The 24,751-nt window shown below is 39.5% G+C and overlaps 1 protein-coding gene across 1 annotated transcript in view; it reads right to left on the bottom strand.

Annotated features, from left to right (window-relative positions):
- CDH8 (cadherin 8) overlaps positions 1 to 24,751 on the bottom strand; it is a 165,589-nt gene that overhangs the window by 30,783 nt on the left and 110,055 nt on the right. The window contains exons 9-10 of the mRNA XM_058033963.1: positions 7,255 to 7,376; positions 169 to 286 (exon numbers count right to left, since the gene is read on the bottom strand). Of these exons, the coding sequence (XP_057889946.1) occupies positions 169 to 286; positions 7,255 to 7,376 (240 nt within the window). The remainder of the gene's footprint in view (positions 1 to 168; positions 287 to 7,254; positions 7,377 to 24,751) is intronic.

Genomic DNA, 24,751 nt, shown 5'->3' with positions numbered 1-24,751 from the left:
ACCTACTTTAAACTTATTGGAAATAGCTTAAGTGCTATAATGAAGGTACCATTCAGCAGATTATTTACATTTTAATTGCACAAAGGACACACTGGTAAAGTAACTGGAAATCAACAAACCAATTTAAAAGTAATATTGAAATACATATTTTCTATTTGTTCTACTTACCTTCATTTTTCTTGATGGTGAAATTTGGGTTGTTGACCATTTCAGGAAGAAGGCTGTACAGGAAATAATGCCCATTTTTAGGATCATCCTTGTCAACAGCACTGACAATCTGAATTACCTGCAACATAAATGGGCTCATTAAGTTTTCACACTCCTGATAAACAGACAGTGCTGGAAAAAACTATATTTATTGGACACATTTCATTTCTCTCCATGCCAGATTTAAAAATATAATTTATAACTTTGCAAGGTTTTTATAGACCTTAGACTGAAAACCTTGGGAAGAGGAACTGTATCTGCCCCTTTTAAAATAGTTCCAGAACAAAGAGCCAGTAAATAAGGAGAGACAGGTAAGAGAGGCCAGCAGAAACTGCTGGTGATTTAGACAAGTAATAAATTATTATTCAACAGAAAAAGCAAAACTGTGCTTCAGAAAGACTCATATTGCCTATGGGAAGCTTTCATTTACACGACCACGCTTCTCAGTGGACTTGGATTTATAATATACCTTTAATCCTTTCTCCTTCTCCCACCATTTCATTTCATAGAATAATTATTATTTTTAAAATTAATTTGGATGTGAAATTTTAGATAATAAAAAATCAAAATTGAAGAAAGAAAAAAAAAGAAAATATTGAGGGCTGTATTTTTTTCCTTTAATGAAAATAAAACCTCAGTTATTCCTGTACTAGGAAGATATGCTTGTTTGTTTTTTAATAGCATCATTATTAATTAATGATTCCTAGAATATGCAAGATAATTAGGTGAGAAGAGTGCTTTGGGTAGTTTGGATAACTTTGAATAATCAAGTAACTTTGTATGAAGTACTTCATATGATTTACATGACCAACTGCAGTGTCTGAAGTGAATTTACCTCCATTTACAATTTTTACCTTTTACATTACTCAGCTGATCATCTTCAAATCATTCAAAGTTGCACAGGACTATGAAATGAATAAACACTATTTTAAAATAACCAGCAGTTTTGCACTATTTTGCTTGATATTTTTGTGTTTCTTTGTGATTTGTTTTGTTTTGTTTTGTTGGGAATTTTAAAATATTTGGTGCACTTGCTATTGATGCCAAAGGTTTTCCAGAGAAACAGAAACAAAACCAGCCATGGATCCAGATCCCACCCTCAGATCTGGCTTTCAGGGCTACTTAGCTCATGCTAGATGATGTTCATAAGAAATTTAATTAGAATTATTGACCTTTTCCATGTCCATTGAATCCAATAACAATTGCCTTATGTATTTATTTGCAATGTCTAAAGCAATGCACCTATAATTTCTTGCACAATTAAATTCAAATTAGGAATCACTAAAAATTTTCAAGTATAGAGTGAAAAATGGAAGCAGAGTTTGATGCTGTCCAAATTCATGGACTTGTATTTTAAAATTTCCATGTTTCCCTAATAAAATGACAATAACTAACATTTTATTCTGGTTTAACCACAAGGACTATCAGTCTGTATGTGTTATAAATATGACAATGGTCAAAATCATATTTATGTTCTTCAAGAGTCAAAGAAAGAACAAAAATCCTACTAGATAACCACAGGGATCAACACCAAAATATAAATATTTGAAATCATGTATGTGAAAAAATGTTTGAGCAAGCAGTGAGATTTGTAGGACAACCCAATTTAGGAAGGAATGTGAGAAATAATTCCTAGCCTAATCATATTCTGGATTAGAATTATCATTATTATTGGTCAGCTTTATCATTATTATTGTCAAAAACCTATTGAAAAAAAAATTAGATTGATTAAATACCATATAAAGAGGCTGGGGTTTTTTTTATAACTGCATATATCAAGGTGGAAACCTTGACAGGATTTCAAACAAATGTATTAGAAGAGATGGACAAAGAAATAGGCCTAATTCAGCTTTTGCTTTTTTACTTTATGGGTAGATCTTCAATTTAATGTCTGAATAATGGATCCTAAAGTAGGAAAAATATAAACAAAGGGAAAATATCTAAGTAGCCTCTGTCTAGTGCAGAGCTGGAGCCATTTGCAGATGGATGGGATGGATTTTCAGCTTTCTCTTTGCAGAGGTGTCAGGCACTGGAGCACCCACTGTGATGTGCCCAGGGCTGGAGCAGGTACCAGTAATTCATCACCATAGGGAAGTGCAGTTTGGGCTGGGATCCTGAACAAGGCAGAGATGTTTAGACAGATATATTTTAGAGCTGTTCAATTTTTCAAACACTGACAGAATGGGAAAGCAATAGGGAAAAAGGATTATGGCACAGTGAAATCTGGAAGGGCAAGTGCACGTAACAGGTGCAGTTTATCAGATTGTTATAACATTTTGTAGGTACTGGTATTCCATCCATTCCCTACATAGTTTATAAAATGCTTCTTTCTCTAAAATGCACCAAAAATTATATGCAAAAGATAGGCTTGGTGCAATACTACATTTGTTGTGTTACACACACATCACAGAATTAAGAGTTAGAGTTCCCATAGCAACCTTATTTCTTTGTGTGTTTGCATTAAGATAAGGTCTTAAAAAAAAACCCACAACAGAAAACATAATATATATGCAGTGATATTAAACTGTGGTATCTCTTACTCGACAGGGGTCAGAAAAGTCCAGTAATTCTCATTTCCAAGTTTTTATTAGGGTGCTGATAGGCATATTTACTACTGCATGTTGTGTGCTCAGGCAATGGAATATTACTGAGGTAATTCTCCAACTCTTAATTTATGCTTCACAACATGGCTGAGAATCCCAAAATTACAGAGTCACAGAATCACTGGGGTTGGAAAATCCCCCCCAGGCCATGGAGTCCCAGCTGTGCCCGATGCCCACCTTGTCCCCAGCCCAGAGCCCTGAGTGCCACCTCCAGCCCTTCCCGGGACACCTGCAGGGATGGGCACTGCAAAGCTCCCTGGGCAGCCCCTGCCAAGGCCTGAGCAGCCTTTCCATGGGCAAATTCCTGCTGGTGCCCACCCTGAGCCCAGCCTGAGGCCGTTCCCTCTGCTCCTGTCCCTGTTCCTGGGAGCACAGCCCGGCCCCCCGGCTGTCCCCTCCTGGCAGGGAGTTGTGCAGAGCCACAAGGGCCCCCTGAGCCTCCTTTGCTCCAGGCTCAGCCCCTGCCCAGCTCCCTCAGCCCCTGCTGGGGCTCCAGCCCCGTGCCCAGCTCCATTTCTTGCCCTGGACATGCTGCAGCACCTCCAGGGCTCCCAGAACTTCCCCCAGTGCTGGAGGTCCTTCAGCAGGGCCAGCACTGCCTTGGTCCTGTGGCCACCCCATGGCTGGCACAGCCCAGGTGCCATTGGCCTCCTGCCCATTAAAGATTTCTTTTCTTTCCTGTAACAACACGCATCCCAAAGTTGTTCCACTACAGAGAAATTGGTCAATAAAGAAAATAAGAACTGATTTTTTTTTTCACTACATATCCAGTGGAAGTTAATAATCCTTTGGCTGTTCAGTCTTGAAATTTCTGAAATTCTTACATATAAAATTCCAACTTTGATGTTGTATTAATACTTCATGCATGCATTTGATTCTGTACATACATTTAGAAGAAACTTAGCAAATCAGCATATTTTGTTTAGCAGACAGCACTGGATTGTAATGAATAGTTAAATGGTCCCTTAGGACAGCTTGACTTTCTAATTTGTAGGATTGTATTGCAGTTCTACAAAGCTACATGTGCCTGAAATAATATCTACAAGGATAAATAGGAAAACAAAGTTATTTTCAATACATCATAACTATCTATGTGCAATTTTAGTACATGGTACTGTTTAAAAGACAGTTCCTGTGATGTAACTTGTTAACCTCACTTAGAATGGTTCTTTATCACTAATAAACACTTTTCTAGTTTTAATCAGACTGATGTTCCAACTCTGGAAAAGCTTTTGCAGTCCCATTGCTGTTCATGGTTATTTCTGCATTATTTTGCAGACTCAAAGCACCATAAGAGTAGAGTCACTACAAAGTAATTTTAACTTTGTCTGAAGAGTCAAATGCAGGTTCTGGCAGTAAAGGGATGGCTCTAGCTGAAAAGACAAAGATCTATCTGAAGATTTCCCCCATTAGAAAGAAGAACAATCTAATAGGAGAAGTGAATAAAATAGAGACAAATTGTGGGAGGCTGGAGGAGCAGAGTGCTCAGTTTTATATTGCTCCAGTTTAAAGCCGCCTTCAGCTCTCATATATCGCTGTCTGCACTATCAAGTGAAGATTTTGTAGCTTTGTTTCCAGCAAACAGCACTTCCCTGGAAAAGTCTGAGTATGGACTGGGGAAATGCCAGTGAGGCACTTTTCTTACTCAGCATTACAGAAGTTTTGTTCTAGGTCTACAGGAAAATAATTTTATTGTGCTGGAGAACAATCAACAGCACAGCTATAGTCAGCAAACCATGAATGTTCTGGTTTTAGTAATTGGAATTATGCAGAAAAAAAGGGGCAATAGAAAAAGGCAAGAGGTGATTTGTGGGTAACTTAGAGGTACTGTAACAATACATCCAAATTTTTGGAGTTTGTTGTTTTTTCCCCCCTTTAACTGACAAAACCCACTTCTGGCAGCTCTCTGTTGTGTGTAAAAATGTGAGAGGAGCACAGAAATACATGCATAGACAAATAGATTTCCTTCTCCCTCCCTTTCCTCTCCTATCAGCCTGTGGCACCTTTACTCAGAGGTAGGTCAAGGCAAGGAAAATGCATCTGGCAGCTTTACACATCAAGAGTTTTTAATCCACTGTGTCACCTCACTAGCAGCTGTACTTGCCCTGCAATTACATCAGAACCCAAAACAGAACACTTAGAAAGTGAACTGGAATAGATGGTGCAATGCATTTAGTGGCTGCACATAAGGTTTTACCAATAGATCAAATAAAATCTCCTTTATGGTAAATCAAATTTGATTTACACTTAGATTTAAATGGAACTGCAAATGTCAACAGACAGGAATATCTTAAGACAATTGCACCTTTCCTGCACATGTAACATTTGAGTTTAAACTTTGGCCAACCATCCAAATTAGGCTTTTGCTACTAGTAGTATCTTTCTCATATCACTTATTTCATAACAGAGATATATGTAGTTTCTTGAATTCTATAACCTGACTTATTAATAGGATTTCTTTCAAAACTTGAATATAGAAATAAGCATAAGAAAATACAATAAGGCAGTGGAGTTACTAAAATCTTTACAGGAGCTGATGATTTTTGAATGACACCTTGAATTCAGAACCTAACCTTGGAGATTATTCTGGACTGGTTACTGTTCCAGTAGTGCTATTTGTTTAAACACAGAATAAATTACAGGATCAGTGCCACCTCATCCATGCTGGCAGCCAAATATTTAATAACCATCTGTAAAGTTCACACAAGGATTCATGCTCAAGAGTGACATCTGCCATCAGATCAAGAGTGTAAGAGGCAATGGTAGATAAAGAATATCAAGCTTCAATGAAAGTTTTCTCTAAGTGCTTAAATAAAAGCCTCTTTTACCTGCTGACTCTTATTTAGTCATCTCATTTATTGTTTTATTCCAAAATGAAATGTGAACATTTTTCATTATCTCTTAAACCATCTGAAATTAAATGGGAATACTTAGATAAATGCAGTCAGAAAACAGTGTACAACAGAACTTTCTGATTTTAGGGAAGCTCACTGAATCCTGGGTAAAGGTGTAGTCATTAGGGTTTGATCTATCCTGGAAAATGCAACTACTCAGCATCAGAAATCCACCCTGAGCTAAACAGAAATCCACTCTGAGCTAGAACTGAATTGCCAAGTGTAACATGACTGTTTTGCCCATAAGGGCACATCTCCTCTTCAATGGATAGAGAGAATTCTTATTCCTTAAGTAGCATATTTTTGACACCATTTTACTAAACAAAAAGGGGTTCTAGAAGTCAAATCATCCTCTGTAACAACACAATCCTGTATGCAGAGATGGGTTGTCAGACACTGCTATATAGGTTGTCATTTGATACTGCTAAAAAGAAAATAACTTCTAACTCTATTGTCAGGTAACCTTCTTTAGAGAACAGTGAATTTAATGTCTAACACCCACATGAGACACAGGAATAGTTGGATTAACAAGCCATGTCATGCTGTCAGCTGCTGTTTATTTACATAAAATGTCACAATCTAGAAATAAATTGCAAGGTTTAAAAACATCGAATTGTGTTAACACCCAGTGTTTCTCTTGCTGGACAAAAGTTACATCTCATTTACACTGCATTACTTTCTAAATGTCTGTGCATATTCTTGAATCTTCACCTTGTTATTTAGGTGGCATATGAGATATTCTTCTCTATTTCTGTACATTTGTCCTTCAAAGTGAATACCTTTGAACAAATCTGTTTCATTTCTTTAAAAAAGACTAAACAGTTTAAATCTTGCTTCTGACATGTTGCTGTTGACCTCACCTTGGAGACTGTTGTGTTTCTTCACCAAGCTTTTTTACATTAAATGAAGAAAGCAGTAACATTTTTTTATATTTTTTTAATATAATGAATACTTGAACTTCTCTTCTCCAACACCATCTTCAAACACAATTACAATTTACTTTACTTTCCATCAAGTTGTGGTTTGCTCTTTAAGTTTTTTCCCAATTGTCATAGAAAAATAAGGACTGAATAGAGATTATAATGAGATAAGGTCAAGGAGAAATGGGTTTATTGTTTTAACTGTTTATTCTACATTATACCTGGGAGCAGCTGCAATGTAGGTCAATAACTGAACTGGAATTCAGGTTGGATTATACTTTCACCTACTAACACACCTGAACTTACAAAGTGCTGAGCTCCATCACAGAGTGTGATGTTGGCAGCTTAAAGACACTCAGGATTTTTTCAGGATATTGTCCCAAAGTACTCACCTTTCATTTAAAACTAAATTCACCTTTAATTAAACTCGTCTTTAATTTAAACCCTAAGGGGAAAAGTTTATTTAATTATAGAAGACATCCCATGAAAGTGATCATGGGTTTATCTTGAGTTAATGCTAAGAGCTGTTAGCATGAACACATAGGCACCCATCTTGGGAATAAAGATGACATAAGATGACAGGGAGAAACTCCAGCCCAATCTCACACAACAAAAACCTGGGATACTCACCTGTCCAGGCTTGCCATTCTCACACAGGAAGGCCTCGTGCTCTGATGCAAACTCAGGGGCATTGTCGTTCACATCCAGAACTTTGATAGCAACAGGCACCCGGGACACCTGGCTGTGGTTCCCTGAGACAAGAGAACAAAGTACCCAAGGTAAGCATATTTAATTTAATTGGGAATTAAATACAGCACTGCTGGCACTGTCAGCGTGCTCCTCTTGACTGCTGCCCTTGCTTAATTGGGCTGCCTCATCTGCAATGGATCGTGGAGTTGGAGAGCAGCTGAAGAAGGACGGCCAGGCCTTGGTGGCTGAAAAGAATAAATAGATCCCTGCTGCAAACTGCATTTGTTGGAGATTAGCTCAATGAAGACCTTTCTAGGTCTAAATTGGTAAGATTTTTCTTTGATGAAGTTTGTATTGTTTTATTGATAAAGTCCATTATATATGGAAAAGGGAAGGCTGCAAACAGCAGAGATTTATTTCTTTGTTTATCTTTGGCAGAGCACAGCACATTTTACTCCATTAATTGTTCTGACTGCACATCTATTATCTCTTCATTGCAAACACAGTTAAAGTACTGACCCACATTGGGAAAAAGATGGATGGGAGACTGACAGGCAGGAAACTAGACAGTAATTTGGACAATTAAAGCACTTTGATCATCTACCATTGACCAAAACTGTGACCTGTGAACTTTTTTCACTGAAGTAACAACTCATTATTTATAATATAGAGCTATTTTGCATAAAATTGCTTATCACTGTGAAGAGCAAAATGAGCTGTAAGGCAAGAAAAGCTAAACCAACAGTTTTCATCTACTTTGAATAGCTTTCAGAGGCAGCTGCCTGTGTCTTTCCCTCAATTCAGCATCGTTAATTTGCTCAGAGACTACTTATAAATATTTTAAATTATTTTTCCCCAAGGAGCAAGCCCACGAATTTAAGTTGAAACTGAGGTCACCAGCTGATTTGGAGAGTTGATAAACTGTTCCACAGCACATGCACACCTTCACAGGTGCCTCAACCCCAGTGTCAAAGTCCATCTCCTGGTGAATGTCATTTTCCAGTGATGGTGTTCTACCTCATTTGTATCATCAGCAATGACAAATCTCAATATTCAGTGCACTTCTCAGTACAAATGACTACAAAGTACAAGAAGAACAGGCCCCACCAGTGCTCAGGGACCAACTGGTGCCAGCCCTACAAATGGCAGAGATGAATAAAGGCAGAATCACCATATACACTGTGGGTTTTGTGGTTTCCATCAGGATTAATTCTGTTGTGACCTAATCAAACCTGATATTTGACAGCCCTGTTTCCTCCTTGTATGCTAAAGACATCCACAAGATGGGAGGCTCCACCCATAAATCTAAATGTGCAAATTTCAATTGCTCTACTGACCTTGAAATGGCATAAAAATAACAATTTAAAAAATGAAAACTCAAATTGTTTTCCATCTTAGAGAGCCAAAAGTTTTAATATGGAAAGAATATTAAAGAAGTAAAGGAAACACCCACCAAAATATTACATGAGCAATATTTATATTCCTTTGCATCTTATGATCTTACTTACTAACAGGTGAGGAGAGCACTTATGGCATGAAATAATGATGTATTTGAAACCAAATAAAACCTAATATGCAAATCATATTCCAAACATTTTAAACACTTTTTTTATCTTCACTTAATAAAAGTACAGACAATGAATCTCAAGCTTATCAGAATTCTCAGCACTAGTGTCATATTTAAACACTAAAGATTTACTTTTATCTAAATTAACGAAATGATGGCAGTTCAAATTTTAAAGACATTACAGAGAAATGTAATTAATTAGATAAGCTTCTAAAGAAATTATTCATGTCCCTTGTGACTGCCCCCAAAATGTTTGTCTTTCATCAGAAATACAAACATTAAATTTAAAGATATTATAATTAGAAATTTGATGAGAATTCATTTAAAAAATTAATTTACTAAACACAAGAGAGACTCAGCTGGTTTGGAAATCTCCAAACAAGGGGATATCCACTGCCTTTTAGGGTTCCTGTGACTGTGGTGAAATTTGTTGTTGAGAAAGAGAGAGAGAGATGGGAGAGGGAAATGTATCTCCAGCTTGTACTGCCCACCACCCTGTATACACTGCATTATTTTGCCATTCCAGACTTCCCAGGGTGTAGGAGTGATGGGGGTAGGATGGTTGGGACAGAAGGAAACGAGAGATCTCTGCAGCCAGGTTGTGGAACTTGGGGTTTATTGCACAGGGCCTGGGTGCAGGGCCCTGCTGGGAGCTGCCAGCCACAGCTCAGAGCAGGACTGAGAGAAGAGAGGGGGAGAGAGGATGAGAGGGTGAGAGGGTAAGGGAGTAAAAAAGGTAAGAGAGTAAAAGGGCAAGAGAATAAAAGGGGTAAGAGAGTAAAGTTCCCGTTACAATACAATAAATCTTCTGTGCTGAATATTCTAATTCTCACTAACCAATCTAGTACAATACACAAATCCTACAGCATTTCCATACAGCCTATAAGAATCATTACATTACCACACTGTGTTACATTTTAAGCCCTAAAAACTCCTCTTTGGGCCCCTTCTGCCAAGCTGTAGGGTCTGCTCTGACCCTTGGGCCTGTCTGCCAGCAGAAGGAATTGTTCCATCAAAAGGGGATTACCTTCAGCCAGCCACACCATTGTTTTCCAGTTGTTCAGTAACTAAGGTATCTCAAAGCTTGCTTTCATTTCAATCTTGCTTACAGTTTCCATATTCTCAAAATCTTTTGCCAGTCAATCATATTTATAAGGCTTTCCTGTTTCATCTTCCCCAACACCAGGGAAATTCCACTTTGTGCTGAGTATTTTCCCCCACCCTGAGCACACCTATTCAGACACATTAGTGAGTCCTCTCTAAGCAAACCCAGGTTGAAAACACCATCAGGATGGAACAGTTCCATCTGTTCCTCTCCATACGTTTCATGTCTGCAGACTCTCGGTGCTGAAACATGAACAGAGGATGTCCAAGCTTAAACCCAGACCTGCTGGCAGTGCCCCAAATGCTTGAACTAGGAGAAGGAAGGGATTGGAGTGGATCCAGGCTGGTCACAACCTGCCCCATCTGCATGGTCACTGCCCTTCAGGCCCTTGGGTGTCTCCCTCGTTAGTATTCAACGTTCAGAACTTTTCCTCATTTGTATGAATGGACAGTCAGTTCTTTCTGAGCTAGGAACAAAACTGAGTTTAATTGCTGCGTGGGTTTTTGTTTAGTTTGGGTTTCTGCCCAATAAACCCCTCAGTCAGTAGATTTAAGGGAGACTGAATCTTCTTGCATGCACCAGGTGGACAGCTAGACTGACTGCTTAACTTCCAATCTGTTATTTTATGCAAAATCATAAAAAAAAAAAGGGTAAAGTTAGAGACTCTCTAACAAACTAACCAGATTTTTAAATCTTTATCACCTGTATTTATTGTGATGCACAGTTTGAAAAGATCTACGTTGAATTTTGCAATATAAAAGTAGCATTAGGGCTGTCACTTCAGAAACATCAGCTTTGTTTGAAAATTTAATGCTCTGAAGTGCAAGATTGAAAAATGTTGACAAAATTTCCACTAGACTAATTAAATAAAAGTCTTTTCAAGCTAGGGCTGCCCAGAAAGACTTGGTAATCTGAGGACATCACTCTGTGCCTAGATGAGCACAGAACACACTAGACAGATCCAAGGAAAGGAAGACTCAATGCAAAAATAACTACTGGAACTTAGTTTGGGTTGATAAATAAACTTCCAAAAATTATGGAAAATCCACCTGGGTTTAGAAATGCATATTGAAATGTTTCCAAGGGTTATAAGGACCTAAAAAGCTCTTCTGTTTTCTCCCCAGTTCACAAGACTCTACTGGAATATACATGCTTGAAAGACCCAACTTGCTGGTACTCCTCTGAGTAACCCACTGAAACCAGCTCAGGGTTTAAAAATGCTGTAGATTTTGATACCAAAATGATGAGGCAGATCAAATAACCAAAGTCAAACAAACAAAAATCCCCAAACAAACATTATCAAGCAACTTATTGTCTCCAAACCTGAACTTTTGGAGGCTAAAGCCTCATTTTTTACTGCTTGTTATTGGGATCAACACTTTTTGTCCTTCCTGGAAAAAATCCTACATAGCTGAGATGTGCCTGTATTGTAGGAAATTTGTATTACAAAGCACTGAGCATTGTCAACATTGTTACTGCACACAGCAAGAGTTTCAAGGAGTAACTAGAGCTTATAAATATTATTTTTGGTCTTGTACCACAACTAACAAAATAAAATACAGCTTTTCAACTCCCATAAACAAAGACTTCATAAATATTATGCTTAAAACACTTTCCCCTGTCTTTCCTTGACTGATAAAATGCTTTTTGAGATAAAGAGAATTATTGTGGCCCAAAATTAAGTTTATAATTTTTTTAACCCAAAGGAATCCAGTTTAGTTCAGTTTTATTTCAGGTAATTAAATAATCCAAAATCACTTCAACATTCTCTACAAAAAATCATTAGCTGTCTTGCATTTTACCTAAAATTTACCTGAATAGAAAGTAGATTCCTAGAAAATAACTCAATAATAATAATAATAATAATAATAATAATAGTAACAGCAGCAGCAGCATCACCACAAAGTTTGGAAATTGTTACTTCATGCTTCTCTGATTGAATGAAATTTCTACAAAAATAATATTTTAAATTAGAAGTAGAGGAAGATCTGGTTCTAACAAAGAAATCAAAACAAAATCTGAATCACTGACTTAATAAAAACAACAGTGCTTGGTTTACATCCCTTATGTTTCAAACTTATTAAGTTGTATTTTAAGAAATCCAATTCCCATGACTTTATCAAGTTTTATCTGATGACTTTATTAAGATAATCCACAGGACAAGTTTATTTCTCCTGTTAGAGTTTATGTTGTTGTTTTCTTTAGGCAATCCTTTGCTTCTAGAATGCCACAGCTTACAACAATCTTTCTGTCATATAAAACTGATAAATCCGACTTACAGAATCCTTAGATACACAGATGCTATTGTGAAAGTGAGGTTTTTTTTATGTTGAAGCTTAACTCCAGAAATCACGTAGTGCAGCAAATTCTGGGCTCGTTTGTCTGCAGCGTTGGGTAATGATCTGATTCAAGAGAGGCTGAGTGCCTGAAACCCACTCCAAAATTGTCAGGAAGACAGCAGTAATTGCCAGCATTTCTCTTAAAAATACCAGAACACAAGCTATTTCTGAGCTAGGACAAAATTCAAACAACAAACTAAAAACCCAGACAGAACTGCTCACCAGGAAGACTTTGATTCACCATTGAGTGATTGTCTTTTAGAGGATGAGAACTCATGGATTATTGAAATAGCAATATAAACATATCAGTACATATCACCAGGAAGGTTCCTGTACAAGGTGCTAAGACAAGAAACAAACACAACCTCCTAATTATTATTCAATTTGTATTTCTTTAGCACACGGAACTCGCCGGAGCAGCACAGATTGTGGCGAGTGTCTGTGTGTACATGTGTGTGGGAGGGGCGCGGAAAGGAAAGGATGTGGAACATATTTCTCAGGTTTGTTCCTTCAGTCATTCTTTGGGAGAAAAATAATGACAGAGTTGAAAAGTTTTGTCTCCTTTCTCCAACTCCCTGGGTGTATTTTCTTGTGGGCACAGAAGGATGAATGAGGCAAGAGCAAAGCTGTGTCACACTCTGTTTCTATCTCCTTACCCAGAGACTGTCACAAGTTTAACCAAGAAGAGGTTTTATATCATCCACCTCTTCAAAGCTGGGTTTGGAGTTAGGAGGTTCCCAAATCTCAGCAACTCCATCCATAAAGAGGTGACTCAGGAAGGCCACACTCACCTACCTATCTTTATTCAACATATGAGATGTATCACTTGGGACTAAACAACTGATTTTAATTTCAAGTTGCTGACAATACCAAAACAAGAAATAAAGATTAAAATTTCTTTGATAACGAGAAATAAAGATTAAAATTTCTTCGATGCATTCACACACCACGCCAGAAAATGCTAATTAAATACAACATATCCTCCAGGTCCTGTTTTCACTCACTTTCTTTTTCTGTGGAATTTTTTTTTTGGTACATAAGTGCACATAAGACATTAAAATTATTTCATATAACCTAAAAGCAATCAGGTGATTCAGTTACCTAAATTATGCAGAAAATGGAGACATCCCTGCAAAAAGACCAATTTTTTTTTATAACTGATATTCCACCTAGCCCTGCACTCAGGTCTTTGCTTGCCACTGTAAGTAGCAATACTGAATTATTTACTACATTTGAAACAATTTAGAATTCCAAATAAAAATATATTTTAAATTAAACCAGGGATTTCAACCGGGTACTTTGTTAACTTCAAAGGATCAACACTGATTTATAAAACTTGATAATAAATTTTAGAAAGGGAGCCTATTCCTTTTTTACAGGTACAATGCATACTGATAGAATCAGTTAGCCCTCATTTTGCTTATCTGAGGTCAGGCTATAATTTGACATTCCAATGCAACCTCTCTGCTGTTTTTCATGCCATGAAGAAATGCAGTTATTCAGCAGCTTCACAAATAGTTACTCTGTAATTACCTCTGATACTCTGTGAATTGTAAGATCCATTTGCAAAACCAGGAAAGGTTTGTAATTTTCTGCAGAAGTATCTTATTTCACTTGGTGTATTTGCATGATATTGCCTTGTCTCAGTGCATAGACAGATCAAAAGGGCTTGGAAGGGAGAGACTAGATCAGAAAAGCAAAACATTCCCTCAAATGTAGTTCACAAATGTGAAAAGGGCCTCTTCTACCACAACCCTGGCTATAAGGGAAAAATCAAAAGATTCTGTTCTATTTAGATTTAGCTGAGCATGATAAGAGAGAAGTTGTTATCCTCTGCTGCAATGAGAATGAGAACATGGGCCACACTGAGCAAGCTCTAAGTTTGTCCTGGAGGGAGCAGAGGATGCTGAAAGAAATTCACATCCACCTTGGGACTGGAGAGGATTGGGAAGCAACGACAACTCCCGCCCTATTGCAAAGCAGGTGTCCCCCGACGTGCAGGAGAAATGATGCATCTGACTCCATTGATATCAGAAGGCTAATAAATTACTTTATACTATATTATTCTATACTATAATACACTACATCTAAACTGAAACTGCACAAGCACTCAACTCAACCAAATCTTGTGACTGTCAGCCAACAGTCCTGACATACATACCTGGATTCAATTGGTCAGTGAATCAAAACACTCACACCAGAATCCAATTATCAATTCCCTTCAGGTAAACAACCTTCCACAATGCACTCCACTTGTGCACAAACACAGGAGCAGCAATTGAGATAAGAATTGTTTTTTCCTTCTCTGAGGTTCCTCACTGTGATTCCCAGAAAATATCCTTGGGAAGTTGTGCCTTGCTTTTCTCTGTGAAGAGAAATGCAGCCACACCACCCCTCGTGCCATCCTTCCAAAAACTCAGCACCACCAAAACTCAAGGCTTTCTGGTTATTCCAAATGACTCTGAATGGTGGTTTGTCTTTAATCTCAATGTGAACATTTTGAAAACTCCACCTTGGTGTCACTACTTTCTATTCAGCAGCATTGAGCTACAAAGAGCAAATGCTAGAAGAGACAGGAGATGCTCTACGTACTGGATAACGGGAATGCTCATTACATGGAACACTCCTATTGCATCAGAGAGGGATTTGGAGGCTGCCATGGCATTCTCCTGGAGATGCTGCAGCCCATGGCTTGGACAGATGCACCTTCTCTGGATAAGAAACTGGCTGATGGCCAGACCCAGCAATGGGGAATGGTGCCACATCCAGCTGGTGCCAGGCACCAGGGGTGTCCCCCAGGGCTCAGTGTTGGGCCCAGTCCTGTTCAGGGTCTTTATGGATGATGGGGATGAGGGAATTGGGGGCACCCTCAGGCAGTTTGCAGCTAACATCAGGTTGGGTGAGAGTGTGGATCTGCTGGAGGGCAGGAAGGCTCTGCAGAGGGATCTGGCCAGGCTGGATCCATGGGCTGAGGGACAGCAGGACCAAGTGCCAGCTCCTGCCCTGGGGTCACCCCAAACCCATGGAGCTGGGCTGGCAAAGAGGGGCTGGAAAGTTGCTGGTGGCAAAGGCCCTGGGGGTGCTGGGACAGGGCTGGGCACAAAGGCAGCAGTGCCAGAGGCCAGTGGCACCTGGGCAGTGCCAGCCCTGGGGTGGCAGCAGGCCCAGGGCAGGGCCCGGCCCCTGGGCTGGCCCTGCTGAGGGACCCCGAGGGCTGCGGCCGCTGCTGGGCCTGTCATGGCCACCAGAGCCCTGCAGGGGCTGCAGCGTGTCCAGGGCAGGGAACGGAGCTGGGCAAGGGGCTGGAGCCCCAGCAGGGCCTGAGGGAGCTGGGCAGGGGCTGAGCCTGGAGCAAAGGAGGCTCAGGGGGCCCTTGTGGCTCTGCACAACTCCCTGCCAGGAGGGGACAGCCGGGGGGCCGGGCTGTGCTCCCAGGAACAGGGACAGGAGCAGAGGGAACGGCCTCAGGCTGGGCTCAGGGTGGGCACCAGCAGGAATTTGCCCATGGAAAGGCTGCTCAGGCCTTGGCAGGGGCTGCCCAGGGAGCTTTGCAGTGCCCATCCCTGCAGGTGTCCCGGGAAGGGCTGGAGGTGGCACTCAGGGCTCTGGGCTGGGGACAAGGTGGGCATCGGGCACAGCTGGGACTCCATGGTCTGGCAGGGATTTTCCAACCCCAGTGATCCTGGCATTCTGTGAATGCATGGAATATACAGGAGGAGAGAAAAGTGGGCCATGAAAACAACGGGAACAAATGGATGGGATGAGACTTGGAAAGAGTTGGAATGAGTATCCTAATTAGAAATTGTAACATCTTTGCAATATTTGAGTAAGAATTATGGGTCCTTGTCTCTTGGCAGACGCTCTGGATGCAAACAGCATGTTCTCAGAGGCTGCTCTGCATATCTAATTCTGACCACAGTGAGGTTTATATTCAGTGACACATAATAAAGATATATGTGACACATCAATATGAGTAAACAAATACATAATTCAAAATAAAGTATTAGTAGAGCTGCTTGAGAGGGCTGTATTGGAAGCTGCTGAAGTCATATCAGGTTTATGACAATGAAGCAATTCCAGATTGTTCACTGATCCTAAGTAAATCCTTAAGGGAAAACAATAAAAAAGCCAACACTGCTGATATCCTTCCACCCACACATCTATCCAGAGACCAAACTGAAACAACTTCTGGGAGAAAACAACCTGTATTTGTGATAAAGCACTGTCTAATTGAGCCTTATTTATCTCTAACGAGGACACAAGTCAGGAGGAACTTTGCAGTTATGTCACACTCAGTAAATTAGCTGTGCTATGTACTGAAGTGGGGAATCATTACAAGTGCAAAATTAAAAATACAGCTAAAGTTTTAGCACTTACTAGCAGTGCACTTATTAACAACTTCAAGAAATGGCAACCTAGAAATATTTGAAGTTTTACAGTTAGATTTTTGTGCAAAAGGCAAACGCAAATCAAACAAACAAACAAACATGAAGCAAATGGGGAAATGATACCTAATGTCAAGACTGAGCACTAGAAAAACAACATTTGTGGTCCAAGAAGGAAGAATGCTCTGCAGACCCTGCATTTCAGCAAAAGAGGCTACTAAAAGATTTTGAGTGAAGGTTTTCCATTTCCTTGTGGCATGTACCACTAGGAAGGAAAACAGTTAGGAAAACAAAGAAGCTCAGAATCGTCTTTCTGATACTTTCATTATACACTCTAGAATAATAACAGTGTGATGAAATGCCACTGCATCTGTACTTTTGTGGATCAAAGCACCACAAGCCTAATTAGGATTCCAGATTTTCAGAGGCACTGTAATGCCTTAAATTGCTGTGAGGTAGTAGCAGGTTTTAATTTCTAAATATAACAATGAGAAAAAAAAAATTCTAGAAAATAATATGGTGTCCTTGAATGACAGAAAAGAATTTGACTTAAAAATAAGGCAGCAGACAAGCAGGAAAAGAAATTGACTGAAAAAAATTTAAGACACAACAAATGTACCAGGACATGATTTGCTGCTGTGTTTCTCAATTCTAGCTTAGCCAAGGGAGTTGTGCTGCCATAAAACAGTCAGGAATCTGTCCCACACTTTAGAGCAATTATATTATTAATACGCTAATACCTCATGCATATTAAAATCTTATAAAAATATTGACTTAGATATGCAAGGTCTTATTGTCAATTATAATTAGCTATGACATTTTCTAATGACTAGCAGCAATAATAATAACAATAAGCAGACTGATTGAGGATGAGTTGTCTGGAATATTTGGGGCTTTTTATTTGAAATGATTTAATGATTGAAGTAAAATAATTTATAGCTCAAATGAAATCCTTCCCTTACTCATAGACAAAACATCAAAATGCTTTAATAAAGATTTTTATTAAAGCAGAATTTATTATAGAAGCACTTAAATGTCATTACTTTTAGGGCTCATATTGCTTTCTGAGACTGATTTTCTTAACAGTACCATTTAATTAATCTGATGTTTCCTTCACAGATAAAATATTGCTGGATATCCTGGATATGAATCAGGTTCTAGGAGTTCAGCATCAAACCTTCTTACTTGCATACCTTCAGCAATAACCAAAAAAGATCTCTTTAGCAAATCACCTTTAAAAATGCCATCTCCTTTTTTTTTAAGAGAGAAAATAGTTCCATTCTTCCCTGCCCTGCACCTTTGCCAGAAGCTCAGAGCATGCTGCTCAGAGTTTATTCCAGACAGAAATGTGCTTTAAGAAGATTGACTGAAATTATTCTGAGTTACAAACCCCTACTCTGACCTGCCCTCATGCAGAAAAACCAGTGGAGATTTCAGATAATCCCAATCTGCTCAGCACTGATGAACTCAGGTTCTCAAATGAGGTGAATTCCACACAGTATTTCTAAGATTAATCTTATTTCCTTTAGAACTCCTAATTCAAATGTTCAAAGTGAGGATGGCCAGTTAGTAGCTGATCAGGGTAAAGATGCACTTTAGTAACATAACATATAGCTATATATCAGCTATATATCTATATATCAGCTATATATCTGTATGCTCAGCCTCTAAAGTACCTAATAAATATTCTGTGCACTAATTAGTTATGTACATTTCCACTTGCATTCCTTACTTGAATCCCTCTCTGCTTTATGCCCCAGGAAACCTTATTTCCTTCTAAAACACCACCCAATGCCCCAACCTTTTGTGCTTTAAACTTTGAACAGTGTTCCAACTCCTGTACAATTTTACAAAATCATATTTGCCAATCTAGAACTCAGTTGTCCAACCTGGATTTATAATGCCCAGAAAACAGGAGTATAATTTAGACTGTTACTGCAAATCTCTCTCCTTTTCCTTGTCATAATGATGTTCACTATTTAGTTTGACCTTTTTTGGGTGTTTTTTTTTTTTAACTGAATTACTCAGATGCTTTGTTCACAGCTGCTTTCCATGCCTCCCTCTGGAATCAGAGGTCTCCAGCTTCTACTCAGCACCCAATACCTGAATTTTAGTGCTTGCTCCTGAACTACTGAGGCCACTTCACACAGAGATTTTTTCACAAGCACACTCCTTTCCCATTTGTATTTCCTCATAATATAGCCCCTACCATACTATTATCCACGTGGATTACTTCTCCTGCTATTCTTGAGCTGTGTTAAACACTAATGGGAAAATCTGTGCTGTGTTTGAGCACACTTTCACAGCTGAGAGCTGCCTTGACAAGATGCACCAGCCCTCCCCTGCCCAATGGCAAACCTTCTGTGACCCCCTAGGATCTGAGGAGCTCTGTGCGACCTTCTAGTTATGTGCAAAAGGATAAAAAACACCTTAGCAAATTCTGTGTTTCAGCGTAAAAATGATGGATTATATAGTTTGATTTCCACTGAACCAGAGGAAAAAGGGTCAAGCAGAAAAGGTTAATATTCCTGAGCTTCTCTTGTTTAAACCTCCATAAACGCTTATTTCCTTCTCTTTCTCAAACTTACTGAAATTTACTCAGCCCTAAGTTAGAGATAATTATATGATGTACCAAAGCAACTCTCTAAAATGTTAGAATTATTGCTAATAATGCCTATAGTTATTTTTACCATAAAAGGCTAAATAAAATTAAATAAATGAAAGCATAATGAAAGCAAAGGTGTTCATGGCATTAAAAAGTACATTGTAGCTGAAGGCTTGTTCTGAAGAAATATGTCTCTCTTCCTTTTTAATTAGTGTCCTTGCATTTTTTAAAGGAATACACACTATAGATAACTTTAGCAGTGCCTGTGCTGGGTGATGATTCAATTACTCTATTTATGTTCTTAGTAAACCATATAGAGCCTTTCTGGCTTTATGCCCTTTCCCATTAGGTGACAAAATTGCCTCATACTTCTTCATTTCCAAAGAATGCTGTTGGTGTGGGTAATTACCTGTGTCAGAGCCCACAGCTTTGTCCTTGAGATGCCTCTGCTCTGGGCCTGGAAAGTATTTATTGTGGTCAAATCACCATTTACATTTCAAGATCTTGTCTAGATTTTCACCTCTTGCCTTGAATAATTATTGAGGAGAATTTCTACTTGTTGTGGCAGTTCTGGTGCTTTGCCCAGCCCTTGGGCAGGGGGCTGAGGCTGCCATGGGAGTGATGCTTGCTTGGCACATGGGGCTGAGGCTGCAATGAACCCTTTGATCAAGCAGTCAATCCCACTGAAAATAACATCTCTGTGACTGCAGTGCCTGCAGAATAAGGACAGCAGAAATTCCATTTAAACCCTTCATTCAGTGATTTAAACCTTGGCTGAAAGCACAGCTCCAGGCTACAAGAATTATCCTGTCCCACTGGCTTTGGCATTCCCTAGAGGACTGCTCTGTTGTGTGTCTGGGGATGTGATGTGCAGAGTGTGAGGATCACAAGATCCCACAGTGGTTTGGGTTGGAAGAACCTAAAAAAAAAAATCTTCTCCCACCCCCAGCCATGGCAGGGACACCTCCCACTGTCCCAGGTGCTCCAGCCCCAATGTCCAGCCTGGCCTTGGGCACTGCCAGGGATCCAGGGGCAGCCCCAGCTGGCCTGGGCACCCTGTGCCAGGGAACAATTCCTTCCTAATATCCAGCCTAAGAGGGAGAAGAATCCAGTGCTGCAAATAATCATAACAAAGCTCAGAGGAAAATATAAACCTTGAGTAGTCCACTCAGTGCTACATGGAGTGAAAGGCAGCTTGGGGACTTTAAAGGGATCATCATTTAGCTGCCTTTAGAGATAATGAGCCAGGCTTTCTGTTATTTATTGATGTGTTTGTCACAAATCTGAGCTGGCCAAGTGGAATATATTTAGAAGGCTTTACTTGTTGAAATCTATGGTATTATTCAAGGGAGCTAAACTATGTAATACACATATTCTGGGGGAAAAGATTACCTCACTTTTTAAAAGAGAATTTCAGATAAGCATTGCTAATAATGAAGGCATTGCAGTATATTTTGTTTCCAAAGAATTCACTAGAATACTCTATCTCAAGCAGATCTCAGCTTCAGTTTTGGAGGGATGAATATGCAAATATCAGGATATTCATATTTAAATCAGAGGAATGTTGTGCAGTCAAATTCTATTGCTAATAAATTTCTTTCTAGGCTAAGTTAAACCAGCTTCTCTTACATAAGTCTTTGCTTTGGTTTCAAACTACACCAGTTCTGCATTTCTTACTGCTGTTGTTTTATCAATTAACCAGCAATGAAGGGCATTACCCTGATATTAATGTCACACATTGTGAGGGTGCTAGGAAGTATCTGCAAAGTGGCTGTTCCAGCCATTCGAAAATGGAAATGGAAATCCATGGAGCTGGAGGCAGGAAGAGGACAGAGTTTAATTATTACATGCCTTATCCACATCTGGCAATCTGATCTCTTGAATGATCAGTGATTCTGAGCTCCATTCAGAATGTGTAAGAAAAAATGGTCTAATAAATAAGTCATGGCTATTTGATTTTTTTTTCCTCTGACTAGCATTGACAACACGTAACGTGGTAAGTGCTGCAAAAACCTGTGCAAGAAACTGGGAGAATACTGAGGAGGTTAAGCCCAGCCTGAACCTTGCTCTGCTTCACTGCCCAGCAAAATTGGCAGCCAGTTAATGCCAGCAACACAAGCATGTCAATGGGAGCAGGAGTTATAGCTATAATTGTAATCTACGCAGAAAAAAAATGTTTTTGGGGTTCAGGAGAATGGGATCGCATCTGACTGTTAGGATCCTGACTTCACCAGATTTTACTGAATGGTAGAAAATTCATTTCAAGCAAGTAGCAAAGAACCAAAGATGTGATGAGCCTTTGTACACACAAAAAAGATGCACCAAAAGAGATGTCTGTAATTTAATCATTCATTCTTACTGCACTGCAATTCAGGCTGTCAAAAAACCCTTGCAGATGCCCCCAGATTCCTTTCCTGTTCAGGATACAGCTCCAGAGAGCTCAAGCACATGAGCAGCACTATCAACCCTGACTTACAGAGCAAGTCTACATTCACCCCTCTCTCAAGGATTTAAATTTAAAATAAACCTCCCAACCTTGGCTATGACTTTAAGTCCATGTAAGTCTCAGCTACACCACAAACTAATGAGAAATCTCATTAGGTCAGTGTTTAAAGTCCAGAGCCAGTGACAATGTTCACCCTTTATATCCACAGAGCACAAAGATTCATTCTCAGGAAATCATTTTACAGTGGACCTGCTTCCTCCAGCCTGTCATCACCTTGATATTCCTGCTCCTTTCCATTCAGCAGGGTAAACTTGGTGAATGGCAACGTAGAAAGGAAAGTTAAGAATCAATTCACAGGTTCAATAGCTTTGAGTCTTGCCCTTGCCATGAGTGTATTTCTTCTGCACACCCTAAGCCTGCACTTCAGAGGCATCTTTCAAAGATGTCAAGGCTCTTTCTAATATTATCTTCTCTTGAAAATCCATATGGCAGAATTCAGCACAGAGGAGAGGAGCGAGGAGAAAAGTTAAGCAACAAAGAAGCAAAAATTAATTTGATCCCATAAGAGATGTAAGAAATCACACAATAGGAAAAATGTGCAAAAGATATTTAGGAGTAGACAAATTTAGGGGTAGCAGTTAAGAGGATGAAAGGTGCAGAAGGACATTAAAGGAAAATGTGTAATTAAATCTGAAATATTGAAACCAGCACCTAAATATCACCTGTATCACCTAAACATCACCTGTACTGTGATAATCTCATTCAGTTCATTCTTTTCCACAGATGGTTCTTTGAAGGGTTAATCTCTAGTAACCACAAAAAGATTTAAAAAATTCACTCTTGTGGGCATGCAGCTATTAAGGGGAACCTCCCAGTGTGACCATTCATGGGACTCTCTGTCAAGGATATCCCCACCATCCTAAATTGTCACTGCTGGGACCCTCCTGACTTCTCCACACCCCAGTCACAGCCAGAGCAGGTTTCCTCACTGGTTCCAGCCCATGTTTCCCCCAGCAGAGTCTCAGATCTCTCATTCCATAAAGCCATTTATTCACAGTAACACAGCCGCAGCCTGAGTCTGTGCCTCTGAGGAGGGCCCCCACAACGACTTCTATCCCTGGGCTTTTATCCCTTCACAGCCTGAGCACAGGGAAGTTTTGGCTCTTCTTCCTGAGCCGTGGGCTCCTGCCCTGACTCTGTGTGTCCCTCACCCAGCTGTGCCACAGGTCCTCAGATCCCTCAGCATGCAAAGGGTCACAGGTGACATCCTCCTGTCCCTCTGAGCTCCCATCCAGAGCTCAACCTGCAGCTTGCAAACCAAGCTACCTGCACCAGGTGTGTCCCTCAACACAAGAGGAAGGCACTGTGGTTATTGGAATTTTAGCAGGAGGCAAACCCTGTGCACTGGCCACGCATTTTGGGAACCAGAACGTAAAGGAAATACAAAATTCTGGGTGAAGGTCTGAGGGACAGTCACTCAAGGCAGCTGTTCTTCAGTCTGGCTGGCCATTTTAACTCCCTGAAACAAATGCTGCAGAAAACTAGAAACTCCTTCTAAAGAATCTGTCAGCAGTGGGAAAGTGAAGGAGGGAACAGCACCACCCAAAATGTCGCACTTTGCACAAGTCTCAGAATACAATGGCAATGCTATTTGTCACCAATAGCATGAATTTTGTCTGAACAAGTACTGGCCAGACACTTGCCTATGAATGACAACAGAAAATGTCTTTCTTCTAAATAAAAGCCCAACCAAATGAAAAACCCCACAAAACAACCCCAAACTGGTCCTTTTCCTGTCAAGCACATGTAGAGAAATCACATTCCCCACTGGCTCACACTTTCCTCATCCTTGTTTTGCGAGACATAAAAGAGTTAAATTCGTATTTTGGAGCATTAAGATTTAAAGTGTTTAAAATTATCCACACACATTTTAAATCTGAGCACTTTTTAAAAGATCAGCCAGTCTGAGCCTGAGGATCTTCACCCCCATTTCCTGTGAAAATGCAGAAGCAGTAATGCTCCTTTCAGCCACACCAACCCTGCCTTGGAAAACTCCTGCCTGAGACAGTGGCTAAGGGATGATACAAATAAATAACTTTGTCATAATGACAAGCAGAAAACTGCCAAAAATTAAATCAGCTTAGAGCACAAATTTAATGCAGGTACGTTACCATCACAAAGCTGATATAGTGAATTATTGTTTGTCAAAATTTGGTGTTTATCTGTGAAAGTGTGGCTAAATTAGGGCATAGTCATACAATCTAGGATCTACCATGCTGGGAATAAAGAAACAAAAATCCAGCATGATGGCTTATGAGTAGCAAGCAAATTTAATGGCAATTAAATGGCCTGGTCATTGCACTGCAGATGGAGAGGAGAGTCTTGCACAAGCCCTGGGAAGCAGCCAGCCCAGGAAGAGGAAATGTTCCTGCATGAACAATTCCCACATATTCATTTTCCTGTGAGAGATCAGCAGTCCATTAATAGGGCTGTCAGTGAAGGCATTGTAATGACACACTTTGTATTTGCATTTGCTGTTTGTGTCTGCCTCCAACAGATTTCTGCTATTTTACAACAGAGATTTTGTCTATTATTGTCTTGGAAAAAAAAAATCTAAAAATGCCCATTTCCCCCTGTTTGACAGTTCTATAAGCAAATTTAATTTCTGCTTGAGGAGCTTAAAAATAATTTCACTTAAATAAGCAAAGACAGTAGTCTATGAAATTAAGCCCTTGTTTTATGTAAATGTCAAATAATTATATTAGGAATGCAAAAATAAGTCATCAGCAGGAACACAAATGCTTAGAACAAGATTGGCATTATTATTTTCATAGCCAGTCTGATAAGAGGCAATTTTACAATAGCAGTAGATGCTGAGGCTCCCATGAAGTCTAATGACAAGGCTGATTTCTTACAAAATTCTTGAGTACAATTATGTTTCACAAAACTGAAAATGCAACAGGCAGACTTCCTGCTTGTGTGCCTTAGTA

The sequence above is a fragment of the Melospiza georgiana genome, chromosome 14 (assembly GCF_028018845.1).
Source record: "Melospiza georgiana isolate bMelGeo1 chromosome 14, bMelGeo1.pri, whole genome shotgun sequence".
Taxonomy (NCBI): domain Eukaryota; kingdom Metazoa; phylum Chordata; class Aves; order Passeriformes; family Passerellidae; genus Melospiza; species Melospiza georgiana.
Note: the sequence above shows the minus strand (reverse complement) of the source record. Positions and strands in the feature narration are given on the sequence as shown.